General features: G+C 35.8%; 1 protein-coding gene across 2 annotated transcripts in view; it reads right to left on the bottom strand.

The window, feature by feature from the left end:
• The window catches only part of LOC113706917 (DNA-directed RNA polymerases IV and V subunit 2), a 50,533-nt gene extending 34,479 nt beyond the window's left edge, over window positions 1-16,054 (bottom strand). The window contains exons 1-4 of one of the 2 annotated variants that reach the window (XM_072062984.1): window positions 15,957-16,054; window positions 15,794-15,849; window positions 14,589-14,701; window positions 11,304-11,414 (exon numbers count right to left, since the gene is read on the bottom strand). In XM_072062984.1, the coding sequence (XP_071919085.1) occupies window positions 11,304-11,414; window positions 14,589-14,597 (120 nt within the window). In that variant the 5' untranslated portion in view covers window positions 14,598-14,701; window positions 15,794-15,849; window positions 15,957-16,054. The other variant, XM_072062985.1, reaches the window with a different exon arrangement.
• Between the last annotated feature and the right edge of the window lie 369 nt (window positions 16,055-16,423).

The raw sequence follows: 16,423 nt of genomic DNA, 5'->3' as shown, positions 1-16,423 counted from the left end.
AACAAGTGGACTGCTCTGTTTTGGAAAAACCCTAATGTTGGACTGGTTTGGAACAAGATCTTGGAGTGAACTTGTTAATTGATATCTTTGATGCTAAACACTTACCAAAGGCATTATGGATGTTTCTTAGGCCTTTATTTCACAAACGAACCATGATTGGATAGTTTGCTTGATTAAACGTTTTGGAATGGGTAATGAAAGTCTCAAGGCAGATTGCCTTCTAATTTTTCCTGAACTTTGGTTGACTAATTAACTATCTTACCGAAAGTATTTTTCCCTGAAATTTGATAGAGTGGTACCTTTCATATGGGAGTAAAATACTGCCAATTTTGGTGCCAATCCAAGTTCGTTTCGATACCTAATTAAATTTCTAGTGTTGGAGGTTCAAATCTGGAAAATTCTTCTCCAAGTCTTGAATTTCCCCAACTTCGGGCTACCGTATCTCGGTACTCGAAACTCCGATTCTTGATCCGCTTGTTTTGTTATAAACCTCACTTGTAACACTAATTGAGCTACAAATTTCAGAGGCCGGTTTGCAACGTGTAAATCGTGCCGAATTTCCAAAGTTGGCCGAAATCCAACTTAATTCTGCCATGTAAACCAACCCTGCCTCTTCAAGCTCATTTTTGAATACTTTTCACTTTGATTCATGGAAAAGTGTTTTCTAGGAACTTATAGTACTTTCTAAGAGGTTTCCAACGGTATAAAGTTTTCCAATTCTCGACTTATATCGAGCGAGTTACGATTTTTCAAAGATTCATAATAAAACTGAAAATTTTCCAATTTCAAAGAAATAGAGTTTTTCAAGAACTCTTTATTCTTTTGATATTCTTAAACGTTTTGCTCACGATTTTCATGATAAAAACTCAAATAATATTGTACATAATAAAAGGCAAGTTGAACCTCGATTTACGTGTAATTGAGGTTCCTTTTTTGTGAAATAATCCTTAGATTGTACTAGTGTACAATCTTCTTGATAAGTGGGTTAATTGTGTGATTATCCACTATTAATTGTCAGGCGCACAAGGAGACCTTCAAGAGGATCTCACAATGGACACTTGAACTCCCAGAAAATAATTCTTATTGAATTGCTCGGTGAGTGTCAAGTGTGTGAATTTTGATACTTGCTTATTGTGGTATTTGTTGGAAGTTTTAAAAAAAAGGGCGGGTGCGTACTTTATCGCACTCGTTCTAATTTCAAATGAATGAATGAAATGTATTGAATGAATAAATGAAATACAATGTTATGTCATGAATGCTTGTGTTGTTGGAGTGAACCTCCTCGACTTTCAAATGAATGGGGGACGCCCAAACTCATAGGCCAACGTTAGACTCGAGCCGGCAATGGGCTTGGTCGGGGACTGGGGCGAGCCATGAGATACATATAAGCTCGACCTAATAAGAGGTTTTGCTTGGCATACTCGTAGAGTATCGCCCAATAAATGACTTGTGGGCCCTTGGGGTGTACGGTGGACGGAGGGAAGTAAGTGGTGATCTACGGAAATGGAAATACCGACCTGGTTGACAGGAGGGTCAACGCGGAAAGGTATACGAATGTCATCGGCAGAGCGAGTGGAATTTAGCTCCTGAGAGCTACTATATCCTTGAATTGTTTCTGATTACTTTTCCTGTTTGAATGATTGATTGTCGAAAAGACGTGATTTTATTTATTGAATTTGGGATTGATATTTGACAAAGTGCTTGCATGTGTGTTGTTGGCCTCACGAGCGTTTAACTCACCCTATAGTTTTGTTTTCCTTAACAGGACCGAATCTTGGAGAAATATGGAGAAACCATCCGTTGTACTTTTGTTAAGACTCCTGTTATATATTTTGACTAGGCCCGGGTTTGGGTTGTACTTTTGGAAATTGTAAACTTGAAAAGTTTGGGCCCTGACGTGTACTTTGAATTTAAGTCGTTTTATGATTACCCGATGTACTGGTTATACATTAAGTGACTTGTTAAGCTTGAACGCTTCCGCATTATTGTATTCATGTTGCTCTCATCGAAGTGTTTAGTTCGGTTTCAAATTGAATGGAATTACTTGAGTCCTGGCGAGAGTTGGGCAGGCGTCCGCGGATACCCTTTGGTCCGCCTTAGGGAGATGTGGGGCGTCACAAATTATGTTTAGAATAAAACATAAAAGTTATAGGAAATGGTGTTATATAGCTGCCTATAAATTTTCAGCTCAAGCGGAGCACTGTAGCATATGAAATGACCAAAATACCCCTGACTGCCAAATATTTTTTTCGCGGGCAGCTTTGAGATTTCACATTTTTGGCTTCATTTTTCAGTTTGATCCGTATCAAATTAGCATTTGGTAAAAACATGAAAATTTTACCCCTATGTTTCAGCTTTCCAACGCATCTGAAAACGCCTCAATCGGAATTTTGTAATTTGAGTTATTGTCATTCAAATCCAGTGCTGACAACCAAACTGACATTTAAATTCTAGTTCTGTAATTTACAAATTCGACCTAGATCAAATGCGAACTGGGTTGACTTGTCTTCATGAAAGTTGTAACCCTTTGTTTTAGCTTCAAAACGGTATAAAGTGTATCCCAATCCGATAAACCTAACTCCAGTTGTGACCAAAATGCTATAAGATGTCAAATCTGCTATTTAGCCTTTTGTCTTCAAAACTAATTTCCGGTTGTATTATTAGATTTGTGTTATAATTGGATGATTTTAGAGCCTAATTGAAGGGCTATAATGGTAACATTACTTGTATGTGACTTTGGGGCTGATCTAAGAAAAATAATGAAGCCATAAATGATTAAAAAATAGATAAATACAAAGGGTGTGCTGCCCAAATTTTCATTCGAGAACTAGACATGTGCACTTGTAGTTTGAGTGAAGAGTTGGAATTGAATTGAGCTTGAATTATCTAGATTATTCAAGTCCTCTTTCATGGAGGTATGTAAGATAGAATTCGGCCGAAACTTGTACCCTTGAAAAAATGAAAGTAACGACTAATAGAAATACGTTTTTCTCGTTTTTTTCGACTCAAATGGTGATTTCAAAGTTTAATCGCTTCAAAGTTTCAAAATTTTAAACGCGAGCATGAGTAATACGAATATTCTCCAAATGAATTTCAATTACTTGAATTTCGTTAAACGAAACGTTTAAGTGTCGAACCTTAGTTGAATTTCAAAACTCTTAAACACTATTTTATCGCATATTTGGACTCCCAACATGGAGTAATACCTGAACGTGACCCATAAAGGCGCTACATCTTTGGGGAGTGCTTCCAAATACCTGATTGAATTTGACACTTGTTTTCAATACTTGACTAATGTGATCGAATGATATTTGATTGGTATGGTCGGGTAAGGGTGTACTTTATCGCACTTGCTCTAATGTGATATGTATGTGTTTATTGGTACAATTGACTTGATATACTTGTGCTTGATTTGTAAGTGCTGGAGCGGCAGCATGTACTACACTCAATCCGAGTGGAAGGTGCCTATCATTCCCGTCTCCGTACTTTTATCTTGATTCAGTCGATTGGAGATGTTATTTCATCAAATTCTTGGGAACCCAAACCCCATTGGCTAGTTAATCGAGTCGAACCGACAAGGGTTTGGTCGATTAGATAACGAACCATGGGTATCTAGTGTTATTGAGTGGAGTGTTATCTCCTCGACTAATCGGTATACTTGAGTATTACCACCAATGTTTATTGAGGATTTTGGGCCCTATAGGGGATTTGGATGGTGGACGGAGATTGTAGTTAAGTGGTGCTCTATTGGACTGGTTACTTTGCTTGAAAGTTGACGGAGTGTCAACTATTACTTGATCAAGCTCTGGTAAAGCAATGGGAACTTGGCCCCTGAGAGCCATCCGTATCCTTAGACTTTGAAATGATTATTGTCTATTGAATTATTGTTTCTTTTGAAAAAAAGTTTACACTCGCTCATCTTGAGATTTGCTATTTGAAGTGTTATTGCTCATTTTTTTGACTTGTTATGCTCGCTATTTTCCTATTCTGATATTTTCACTTCTAAATAATGGTTAACTTGCTATTTGGAATCTCACTAGGCTTTTAGTTCATTCCATGCTATTTGTTTTTCTTACAGGGGGTACGAGCGCAACGTGAGACTTATATAGACTAGCGTAGTCTAATTTTTCTGAATTTTGTGATTGTACTCGCACTAGTCGCTCGATTAGGGTTGAATGTATGTAGAACTCAAATCTTTTGATGTAATTGGGGTTGTATGGATGTTTGAGATAGAAATGAATGTAATTGTACTTTTCAAACTTGGTAACTGTTGTTTCCTTTATTATTGAGGTTGTACCCTATTTGAGTTGGAGTGAGTGAGTGAGTCCTGGCGAGAGGTGGGTAGGCGGTCCGCTAAATCCTGGGATACGCCCTAGGGGGAGATAGGGTCGTCACATAAGCGAGGGGCGTTTTCGTCTGCATACCATATCTACTAGGTTAAAACATGAAAGGAAACCTCCTCCTTCATATTTTCACGGCTGCTTCCATGATTTCCAAAGTGCTTGCAAGAAGAAACGGTCGAAGCGAAAAAATGCAAACACATCAAAGTCCTTCCATCCCCAATTGCGGATGCGACAAAGCTTATAAGATGGTTCCTTCATGGACTGACAAGAATCTCGAAAGGGGGTATGCTGTTTTTGTAGATGGTGACTACCGGCACTGGTCTTGGCTCAACGGGAAAATGTGTCACCATTCCGTAGAGTTAATACCTGGTCTTCTCAAGAGAATCAATCAGATCGAAAAAGAAAGAGATGAAAGTGAAGATGTTAGAAGAAGGTTTGAGAGAAAACTGGAAAGCAAGAATCAGAAAATAAGAGAATTGCAAAAGGAGATCTGATCGCATAAATGGTTGAATAAGATTCTCATGAGGCTACTTTTGATCACTTGGGTCATTGTGATACTGCTTGTTTGGGTTCAAAAAGGAAGGAATACAAACTATATGCGACAAATTGAAGGTGAAAGATGAAGGCTCTGTTTTAGACTCTCTAAGTATAGTAGCAAATAAACACTCTATTTTGGGCTATTTAGGTGTAATAGCAAATGTACATGAATACTCTGTTGTGGAATGTTTAGCTAGTTTGGTGAAGCCGGTGTATGTTTAGACCAAATTTGTAAGCCCTATTGTTGATTGAATAGCATGATATTGCTATTGTAAATTAGCTACTAATTCAGTCATGAATGTTAATGATAGCGTGAGTTCATTTGAAACATGTTAGTAACCAAAGCTGTACCCATTAATTAACCAAAGTCTTGATCCCATAAACAAAAAGTAAGTTTACACCAAACTGAGTTTCCAGTCAAATCAACCCCTACAACAAATCGAATTACCACAAATCAACCCCTGCAACAAAAGAAAGTTTCTAGCCAACTAATTACAATTGAGAATCAACACATATCCATGAACAAAAAATTGCAATTGACAAAAAGAGAGTTGTTGCTGGCCTTGCAGGTTGACATCATCTACAATTATCACCAAATGACAAAAGGAGAAGCAGTTGCCTCTCGTCTTTCATTCTTTTGCCTTCTTTCAGATCCTCTTCCTCGTTTTTCCCTCCCACTCCACTTCCCTCTCCAATTCCCAATAGTGAATGGAGGGTCCTTTCCCAAATAAGTATAGTTCAAATTTATCATTCCCTTATCTGCATCAGTTAAGGGTCTCTTAGAAGCAATCCTTCTAAGGCGATTGTTATGTTGTTGATGAGCAGCTTGCTATGGCTATTGGGAGTGCTCATGTGTAGCGTCTTGTTGATGGGATGGCTCATGTGCAGCCTATTGATGGTAGGAATGCTCCTGTGCAATCTCTGACTGCTTGGATTGGTTTTGCGCAGGCTGCTGATGCAACCCTTCATGGGTAGTTTGCTATGCTATCACATGATGTCTAGCTTTCCCCTAAGCCTTTTTGACGTATCATCATTTACAAATTACATGGATACATTATGTCTAAAAAATTGATACCAAGATGCAACAAGGTTTAAAGCTCCTGACCTGTTGTGATGTATTTGTTGCTGATTCCTGCCCTTCATTAACTACTGTATGCTGTTGATCTCCCTCAAACACCCTTGAATTGTCCTCCTTTTTGCAGGTTGCTACATTATATCCTGCTACACATTTTCTGCAATGTATCACAACTCTTCACCTTAATTTTCTTCCATGATTTTTACCTTTAGTTACATCCCTTCTTCTAGCTTTCTTAGGGCTCCCGAGTTGAGCTACAGTTAAAAGTGGGTCCAACACTGGCATTGATGAAGGGGGCCAATGATCTTGACTACTAATAGGTTCTAGTACATTATTATAGATCATGAGGAACAGCTCCTTACTATAACACTTATCTAACTCTTTGTGGGGGCTATCATTGTTCATGTGAATATAAGCAATGGCATGACAACAAGAAATACCACTCACTTCCCATAACAAGCATGTGCATAACAAGCATGTGCAGTGTCTTTTTTTTTTTCAAATTAATACCAAACTGGGCCCCGCGTGGGCCATGAACTTGATAACTATCAATTGAATTGAAAATTGGCTTCTATTGACTTGCTAATTTGAACCTGTCTTCTACAATTTCCCTCATTAGTGGGCCTGTGAAACCTTTGTACCTTTTCGTTGCTGACTTTCTTGTGTGAATCCTTTCCATCAGCATAATTCTAATTGACTCTAGCATTGATATAATGGATTGTTGTCTTACCTCCAAAATACGTGCATTAAATGACTCACGTAAGTTATTTACAAGCATATTAGATTTAGTGTGAGTAAGAAAGAAAGCTTTGCACCAGTGTCTAGGAGGTGGAGCATTCTTGACCCACTGGAAGGCCTTTTTGTCATACTTTTTCATGTCTTCCATGGCTTTATTGTAAAGAAGGACTGTCGTGCTGCTGGCAATATTCCAAAGTCTATCCTTCAAATCTTGTCCTGGATGCTTTTTATTGAAGTTCCTATGCATATGCTACACGCAGTATCTATGTTCAGAGTTAGAGAGTACATCTGAAAGTGCTCTATCTAATCCCTGTAGCAAGAACAAAGAGACAGCTAAGTGTGGTACAAGTTCATGTTGATCAGAAATAAAATAATGCTGTGATACAGTAAATGCCATACCTTCTGCTGATTAGAAATAAATGTGTAGTGAAACTAATTATCAATTTCTAAGTCACCCTTCAAAAGCATCAAGGACCACCTCCACTACTCAGTAGCTTTTTTTTTACAACTGCCCCACGCGATGGGCCACCAACCATTATTAGGATCCACTCTAATTGCAGCCAACAATTGTTCTGGGTAGGAGCTCTTAATGTGGCAACCATCCAATCCTATGATTGGTCTACAACCATCATGAAATCCTCACTTCACTAGACCTAAACAACAATACAATCTCATGAATCTAGAATTCCCACTAATAGTTCTAAATGAAGTAAACATCACCTCCATAGTACTACCAGCATGAGTTTTTTTTTTATCTCTTCACAATACTCCCAGAGTTTTTAGTATTGTGCTTCAGCAAAACCACTGACTAGCTGAACTACCATTGCCTTTGCCTTAATAGCTACTCATCTGGATACCTCAGTTTCGTAGTCCTCGTGCACTGTTTGTCTTAACTCCCTAATTGGTATGTGAAGGTTTACCCTTATCCTCTCAACATACCTATCAGCCAACCATTTGGCATTCAAATTCTTGTTTTTCCAAGCGTGATTACAGTTTTCGTGTGCATCATTCATTGTTTTCACCACCAGATCATTTGTTCCAAGTACCTTCTCAATCGAAGCAAAGACAAACTACTGACATGGTTCTTTGCATTTGGTTCTCACTCTTTTTGGCTCATTCTTTTTGGTCCACATTGGCTCTCCCAATCTAATGCCATACTCTCTAACAGTAGTCTTGAATTGGGCTCTTGATTCAAATTTCATGCCCAACTCAAACCTCGGGTTAGCCTTGAATTTCTCCATTGAAAAGTCCTTATATCTCCCTCGATACCCATCTTCCTCCTCGGATGATCCAACATCACTGTTTAGATGATCAACTATATAATCTTCATTGAATGGATTGCTCTTAACCTGTTCTCCTACTAGCTGTTGGCTTGCAAGTCTAGATTTTCTCTTTCTTACCTATTTTTTCTTACCTACAGGCTGCTGAGATGCCTAGTTTTCAATCATTTGTTCTTAGGTTTGCTGGACATCTGCATCAGCTTGTTGGCTTGCAAGTCTTTGCTGCTACTGCCTGGTTTTTAAACTTGCTGATGTCCTAAGTGGCTTATTTGACTGCTCTAAAACTTGGGTGTAATTATTGCCCTTGCCTTGATTTTCATCTCCAATGGCATAATTCATATCAACAAGTAGATCTTCTAGCAGCTGCTCATCACCACAATATTCTGCACCACCACTAAACCTATCAAAATCTATACCTAATTGTGAGTCTAAAACATCTTCAATGTGAACTTCTTCATAGTGGGCCTGTTGTTGGTCACCACTAATAGGATATTGAGTACTAGTTGTTGTTGCATCACAGTTTGGTCTATCTGTAGGCTATGCATTGCTAGGAATTGCTCCTTTACCAGCATTACCATCTGCCTGTTGAGTACTAGTTCCAGTGGCATCATTGCAAGGACCTTTACGAACTCTAACACTTAAGCTTGCAGCTGATTCAGTGAATATGTTTCTCCTGGTCACCAAATCAAGATAAGGCTCTCTAATAACATGGCCTTGCTCATCAAGCTCTTCAATCAAGACCCTAGATTTTCTCTTTTGCATGTCATTCTCAGCAGCTAATTCATGCGTCAGTACTTTCACAATTTCTTCTTATGTTAAATGGTTACAATACACTTCCATCACCTTGAAAGTGTAGGCTCATTTATAAAACATATTGATATGCTGATAAGTAGATAATTCCCTTAATCCATTTGATAGATCTTTGTCTAGTTTGACATAATAGTACATCAATGTTGCATCAGCATGACCTAGCTTATCAACCATTTTGTTCAATTCATGAATAGACATTCTCTCAACATTGCATATATCCACATAGTCTGCTTCCCCATCAACATAGTTAATGTACTATCCCCAACTAATTTGACCCTCGTGATGTATCCGTATAGTGAACCATTCGGACCCAAGTGCTGCAGTCAATATGCAAAAAAAAATTTAAAATTCAAATTAGTTTATTATTTATTAGTTATCAGTAACTACTCCCTGTATATGAACTAGATACAAATGTTGTTGACTAAAATAATGTCTACTTTAACCAACAACTACTAATATATGAATACACTATTATGTTAAACCCTATTTCTCGGCTCATTTGCATAAAGACACCAAGACCATATTTCTTGTCATTGTCGACTACAAACCCCACTTTTAGGACCACAAAACCCCACTTTTAATACCACACGTACAGATTAATATTTTCAAATCTAAACCCTAACCCACCCACAATGAACACCATACATTATATTGTTCCCAACCCACCATACAGATCTGCAAATGAAAGATAGTTGTAAGAGCATGAAGATCAACATACCATACACCGTGTACGATTCAATGAAATCATCCCTTCTTCTGATCATTCACTCCATTATTGATGAACGCATATCCAAAAATTTCTTCTACACGCAAACACCTTCAATCCTTCAAGCAACTACAAGCTGAAATTCTCTTTGAGGGGTTTGGGTTTTCATCAGTGATCTTCTTGTGTTACATGTTCTTTTTGGTAATTGACTTGTCATTTACCAGATAGTGAATTGTTTTACCATAATTTGTGACTTGTTCAGACGATAACGTCCCTCGCCTATCCCCCGTGTCTCGCGCGTGTTTCTCTTTCTGTTGGACTTAATGACTCTAGCTCACGAAAAGGCTACGAATATACCATTTAATTACATAGAGGGCCCAAAGCATTCACTTAATAGTTGGAGGGTTAAAAATTCAACTTCGAGAGCCATCGGGACATTTTGCCCTTTTATATATAAAAAAGTTAATGTGCAAATTTTGGATAAAAAATGTGCCCACCCTTATGTATAATATTGCATGCCATTTTACTGTAGTTGATATGTCGATATGAGTAATATAATTTTCCAAACGGAAAGGATGAAAAAATATTAACAATATTTAATCTGTTGAATATATGATATTTTCATAGATCAAAAGTTAACGTGCAAAATTTGGATAGTAGTAAAGCAGGTTAACAATTTATTTATGTGGTATATTGTAAGGCCAGTAAAATGTGGAAGTTAAAATTTAGATACCAGCAAAGTGCAATCTATAACAAAATAAAGCTACATAACTAATGCCTGCAGTAGCAAGGTAGTCAGCAATCCATTACATTTTGAGACGTTAAGAAATGGAAATTTCACGTCATGTTTTATTAGCTAAATTCTAACAAGGTAGGTGGAAAATGGAATACATAAACTTTTTTTTTTGCGAGGGGTGTTGAGAATAAAAGATGTTGTATTATGTATATAGTATACAACGACACTATTCACATGAAGCAGGTAAAAGATACAAGGATCTTAGTGCTCAACATAAACAAAAGAACTTTGTTGGATATGTATCCCACATAAGAACATTAACTTATTTATTCTACACATTGTCACAAAAAAACTATACAACAGTTCAATCAGCTAACCGACTTTTGCCCCTTGCAATTGTCTTAATCAATAATGGGGTTTTTTTGCAAATTAAACCTAACATGGTTTCTACCATGTTGCAATGTCAATTGATTATGTATAGTTAGTCTCTATTTATGATCACAACAACCAGTTTTTGAGATGAGTGTTTTTGGATATGCATTTTGGGACAGACTTTAGGATGTCCCATTTCATGAAAAACCCACTTACTAACTTCAACCACAAAGCATTCATTACTAGATTTCTCAAACTTGTTTACAATAGCAGTTGTTTTCAAGTCCGAAACAAGTAAAGATATGTGTATTAAGAAAAACAATCTACAAGCTAATTGAACAAAAGAAAAATTGAAGAAGATAATTAAGAGATTCACCCACTTCTTTGAATGTCCAAGTCTCTACACACCTATTCTTAACAATCTGAAGTATGTAAAAAGTTAGATTTTTACCAGTCTAAACATGCAAGTATAAGAAGCTTTCGAAAGAAACAAGCAGGATTTTATTTTTGTTTTTTACAATCTCTTTTTAGGCTTCACAGGGTGAGAGGAGATTTACATACATGGGATTCCCAAAGGAAAAGCACTGCCAAACATTAAATAGCAGAACCAGATAAAGTCTGAAGATAGTTTTAAAACAAAGTATCAAAATCCACTTTGATTATACATCTTGAAAATTACTAAACAAGATGAAAAGAACAAACTTACAGAATTGAAACTAATGAAATAGCATATCCAGAAAAGAGATGGAGGGTTTGACAGCTTTGAGTTCGGATTAGCAGAATCTGCTATAGAAGAGGCTGAAAGCACCTTCAGAACCTATAAATTAAAAAAAAATGAATTTGCATATAGATCTTGAAGCAAAATCAAGTTAAGTGAAGCAAAAGACAATTGCAGCCTAAATTACTAAATTATTTTCGATGTTTAGGGAGCGAACAATCTCTTGAATAGTATAGGTGCCTGTAGCACATATTAAAGAGAACATGCAATTACTTGAACATGCTATCTCTGATGGCTATAATTAGTTGATCTTCAAAAATTGAGAGCCCTTGATGGCTGCTATTAACAAAGCATACATTGTAGTAAAGTTTTAACCATATAAAAAGCTAGAATTAGTTGATCTTCAAAAATTGAGAGACCCTAAAGTCAATTGAAACAAAAAGATTTCTAATTCTCGACAAGTAGAAGGTTGATAATTAGCCATCATCAACCATGTTGAAAATGTATTGTAAAACAAAGAAGGATCTCACTTAAGTAAAGGGACACCAAAATTAAATGGAACAAGCATAAGAACCTAATCATCATGTATATGAACTCCTGATTTTGTTCTTAAAGCATATCACATAAATTTTAACTACTATATCGTTAGGAGCATGACATTCCAGATGTCCAAATAGTGGAAAATACTTGGGAATACAAGATTTATTATTCAATCCTTTATCAGTTATGTAATAGTTATACCCAGAGTTGATTCGCCTATATAATGGAATAAAGAATCATAAAGGTTAAGCCAATAAGTTAAAATTCAATCACCACAAAAAGGGTAAAAAACAAAAAAGTCCCCTGTGATAAACCTAATACACAGAAAAGCCCCCCATGGTTTCAAAATATACAACACGACCCCTCATGCTTTGAACTAAATTGTAAAGGTGACGGAATCCGTTAAACTTAACGGAAATGGTCAAAATGACCAAAATACCCTGATATAATTAAACAAAAGACAGCTCAAAAAAATCATTTATTTTATTTTCTAAGTAGAGAGAATTGAGAGTTAAGGGGTAGAATAGGTATATTTGATAAAAATTAGGTATAAAAATTTTTTTTTAAGTTCCAATAAGTCATTTCCGTTAAGTTTAACGGATTCCGTCACCTTTACAATTTAGTTCAAAGCATGAGGGGTCGTGTTGTATATTTTAAAACCATAGGGGACTTTTCTGTGTATTAGGTTTATCACAGGGGGCTTTTTTGTTTTTAACCCCCACAAAAAAATTCACAAGAAACTAATACCTTAAGGACCACTACGGGCTAAAAGATGGCAACAACAAGGGCAGCTTTTTTCCTTCATGGTTAGCATATCAATCTAATAAAATTCCCCACAAATTAGAGACCAAAACAAATTAAACATTGAATTTGCTAGATCCATAAACCTAATTACCACTTCCATACATAATATAGCAAGGCCGATGAAAATAACATCATTCAAAGAAACAAAAATTTACACTAAAATTAACTATCCAAAATATCAAAATTTCGATTTCTACCTAATGAAAACAACCACTGATGAGATCTTTCTGCACATGTGAGAAGTGCCATGTTGTTAACATAGTTCCACAAAATGTGTATACTGTGGTTCCCAACCAAAAAATGCCCACTTACATTTGACCTAATGTGACCCAATGGCATAAATGGCAGCCAAACTTTTACAAGGACAGATATGGCAACTCACAATTAAATCTTAAAGACAAATTTAGTACCACTATCTTAACATTTTCCAGGCCATTGTCAAATTTTATAAGGCCGACGGCCATGAGAAATAAAAACCCCAAACAAGAGACTAAATAAGAAAAAGTTTTGCAAATTCACCAAATTTCACATACAATATATAACTAAAGCTTTCTAAATCTACAATTGAGTTTCTTAATCTGAGAAATCACCATGAAAGAAAAGAAAAGCTTGAGTTTAGTCAAATTTACCAGTCCAATATCATCATTCCTGATGATGGAGAGGTTTATCATGCGCTTGCAGATACGATAGTAGTCATAGTAGAATGGAATGGAGTACCTCACATAAAGGCCAATCGAGACTTATGTACTGCACTTGGAATTGATTTCTTCTATTTTCCAACCAGATAGCATTTGCATATTAGTGTATTTCGGGTAATATCTTGATGTATTTTTGTGGGTATTCCTTTTGATACTAATTAGAAAAAAGCAGCATAAAAACCTTGTGAGGTGAATCGTGCACCACTCCCAAAAAAACAGCATAAAAACCATCCCTTGGTTGTATATCTTAATTCCTCATCTTGTAAACAGGAAAAATGGATCACTAGGAACCAAAAAAAGGGTTCTAAAGAAGAAAAAAATATAGTAGTACTATATACAGTTTATAGACAGCACAAAACCAGTGACTTTGATTGATGAATTTCTAGGAGAGTACGAAAGAGTGAAGGAGAAAGATAAAAAGAGAAAGTTGAATTATACAGTACCCATACTGCATGGCCAAATCTAGTTAATATTTTCTTTACTTGACTGCATCAAACTGAAAAAAAAATGGCTTAAGGGAAAAAATTTTCAGAACATAACATGAACTATATAATACCAGGTCTCTGAGAAAAAAAAAAAAAACAGACCTGGAAAAGTAAAAATCATGGTCAAGGATAAATTGACTCCAAAATTCCAACTATTATCAGCCAAGAATAGAAAAAAAATTAGAAAATCAATCAAAAGTCACCATAGTCAAGGAATTCATAATAAATAGGTGAAATGACAAAATCAGTTTTGCAGAATATCAAAACACGAGCTTGAACTTCTATGATTCCTATAAAGTATATATTTTAACTCAACCAAAAGCAAAAAATTTTCTTGATAGAAAATAGAATGCTTGGAGAGAGATTTACAGTTCTCCACTCCAAGATTTAGTTCATGGGTATATGAAGAAGGTTTGGTAAATACTGACTTTCAAATTTTTTTTCAGATACTGACTTTCAAATTTTTTGCCAGATACTAACTTTCAAAACTTGTTTAAAGGAGGATTTTCTAAGACAAGAGTAACATGCAAATTAACATACCAGTTTATCTTGAAACTTCTATGCTTGCTACTTCAAGAGGAGAAAATAAGATGAATGCACTTTTGATAGACAACTTTGATAGTTTGGTCTATGTATATAGTAGCTTCATTTTTTATATAAAGTTCCGTCCAAGTAATTTTAGAATAAACAAAGCAACCTCTCTTTATAAGGTAGTAAAAGTCACAGACATTTACTGTAAATTATACCTTATTCATGGTATTGGTTATGGATCTTCAAATGACACCACCATCTCGACCAAGAATCCAGAGGTCCATCATGCAAAATGGTTACACTTGAAAGCATTTTCTTGCCATGTAACCTAAAATTTGGCAACCAACGGTTCATAATCATAAACTAAACATATGGAGAGCTAGTTACTAATTAAAAGAGGGGATAATTAAATTAGAATATGGTAAACCTAATCCATTCCTTTGATCCCTAGTCTAACAGATATAGTAGGAAACAAATGCTAATAACCATCAACTATCATTGCATGAAAACCAAATAGTGATGGGCCAGTAAGACCCTAGCAGAATAAAATCTTAAAAATCTCCTAGCAGAATAGTGATGGGCCAATAAGCCCCTAGCAGAATAAAAATCTTAAAAAGCAGGATTTGATTATTAACAATTAGTTTAATCAACAGAGAAATATAGTCCATTTCGACAATTTCTTAACTATCTGCATAAGAATCTATATGTCAAAGAAATCACACATACCACTCTTCTTCTTAAAGACTTACTACACATTGTAAATTCTAAAAGTGTATGTTAAAGCAATCAAAACAAAACTTAACCTCACTATAATGTAAACATGAGTAGTGTTTAGAGCTGGACCTTGATGTATAAGGTGATCAAGTGACCAAGCAACATAATTTAACCCAATTCACAACCTCTCTCCCTTGATAGGCTCTTTCTCTCAAAACCCCAATTTCACATTATATATGCTACTTCTATAAACAAGTTTTTTGGTACAATTGCTCACTCACATGTTACTTCACGGCTCTACGAACATACATAGATAAAATAGAAAATAGACTTGTATACACTAAAATCTAGGGTCAGGATTCTGAAATCGTTTCCTATGGCAGATGATGGAGCAATGTTGCATTACAGCAGAAAAAAAGAAGAAGGCCGAACACAAACTCAGAAGCATACTTAAGAAGAAAAGAAAAAACACCAGATCTCTGGGTTTAAAAATACTTCCAAATTTTGGTGCTTTTGGATGGGTTAAGATGGAGATTTCATTGTAGCTTTCTTCTTCTTTTTTTTTAAGCTCAAAGAAAGAGATGGAAGAATAGTGTTTCAGACCCTTGGGTTATTAATCGAAAGATTAACAAATCCTAGCAGGAAAAATGTCTTTCTTTTTTGAATAAAGGAAAGTGTAAAGATTTAGGGAAATATTGCAGCATACTGATCAAGATGATTTCTGTGTCTCATGCTTTTCGTAGCTTCAAATCCAGACCAATTCTAATAAGGGGAAAAAATCGATTAGAATCATATAACTCAAAAAAGAAAAGAGAAGAAAGGGAAAAGGGAGGGGAAATGGAAAGGAGAGATAGAGAAAAAGGAAGTACCAAATTAAAAATAACAATTGCAAGAAAGGAACAAAGAAAAGAAAAGAAAAAAGGAGCTTCGGAGAAGAATCAAGCGGCGGAGAGGAATGAGAACAAAACTCTTGGGAAAACAAAAAAGAAAGGGATTATTTCAAAAACCTCACTTGAAGTTTCTAACAATTACACATAAATACCCTCTAATATCAAAAATTACACTACACTCCCCTTGATTGACATATTTGATAACAAATTAAGTCCATGTCACAAAAAGTAATCTTAAAAGTGATGAATCATCTTGTCAAAGAATTATATTTCAAGTTTGCCCTCATTGACCCTCCAAGAAATGAGTTAAAATTTTGAGTAAGAAAAATGACAATAAAAAAAGGAAGAAAAATTGGCACCAAGTTGATCCCCTTAGAACATGTAAATAACATTAGTTAAATTAGCATTCTGGATAGTAAAGTCCTACAAGCACCATTGGAAGCGCA

Source organism: Coffea arabica, chromosome 8c (genome assembly GCF_036785885.1).
Source record: "Coffea arabica cultivar ET-39 chromosome 8c, Coffea Arabica ET-39 HiFi, whole genome shotgun sequence".
Taxonomy (NCBI): Eukaryota; Viridiplantae; Streptophyta; class Magnoliopsida; order Gentianales; family Rubiaceae; genus Coffea; species Coffea arabica.
The sequence above is the reverse complement of the archived record's forward strand: the minus strand, read 5'-3'. Positions and strand labels throughout refer to the sequence as shown.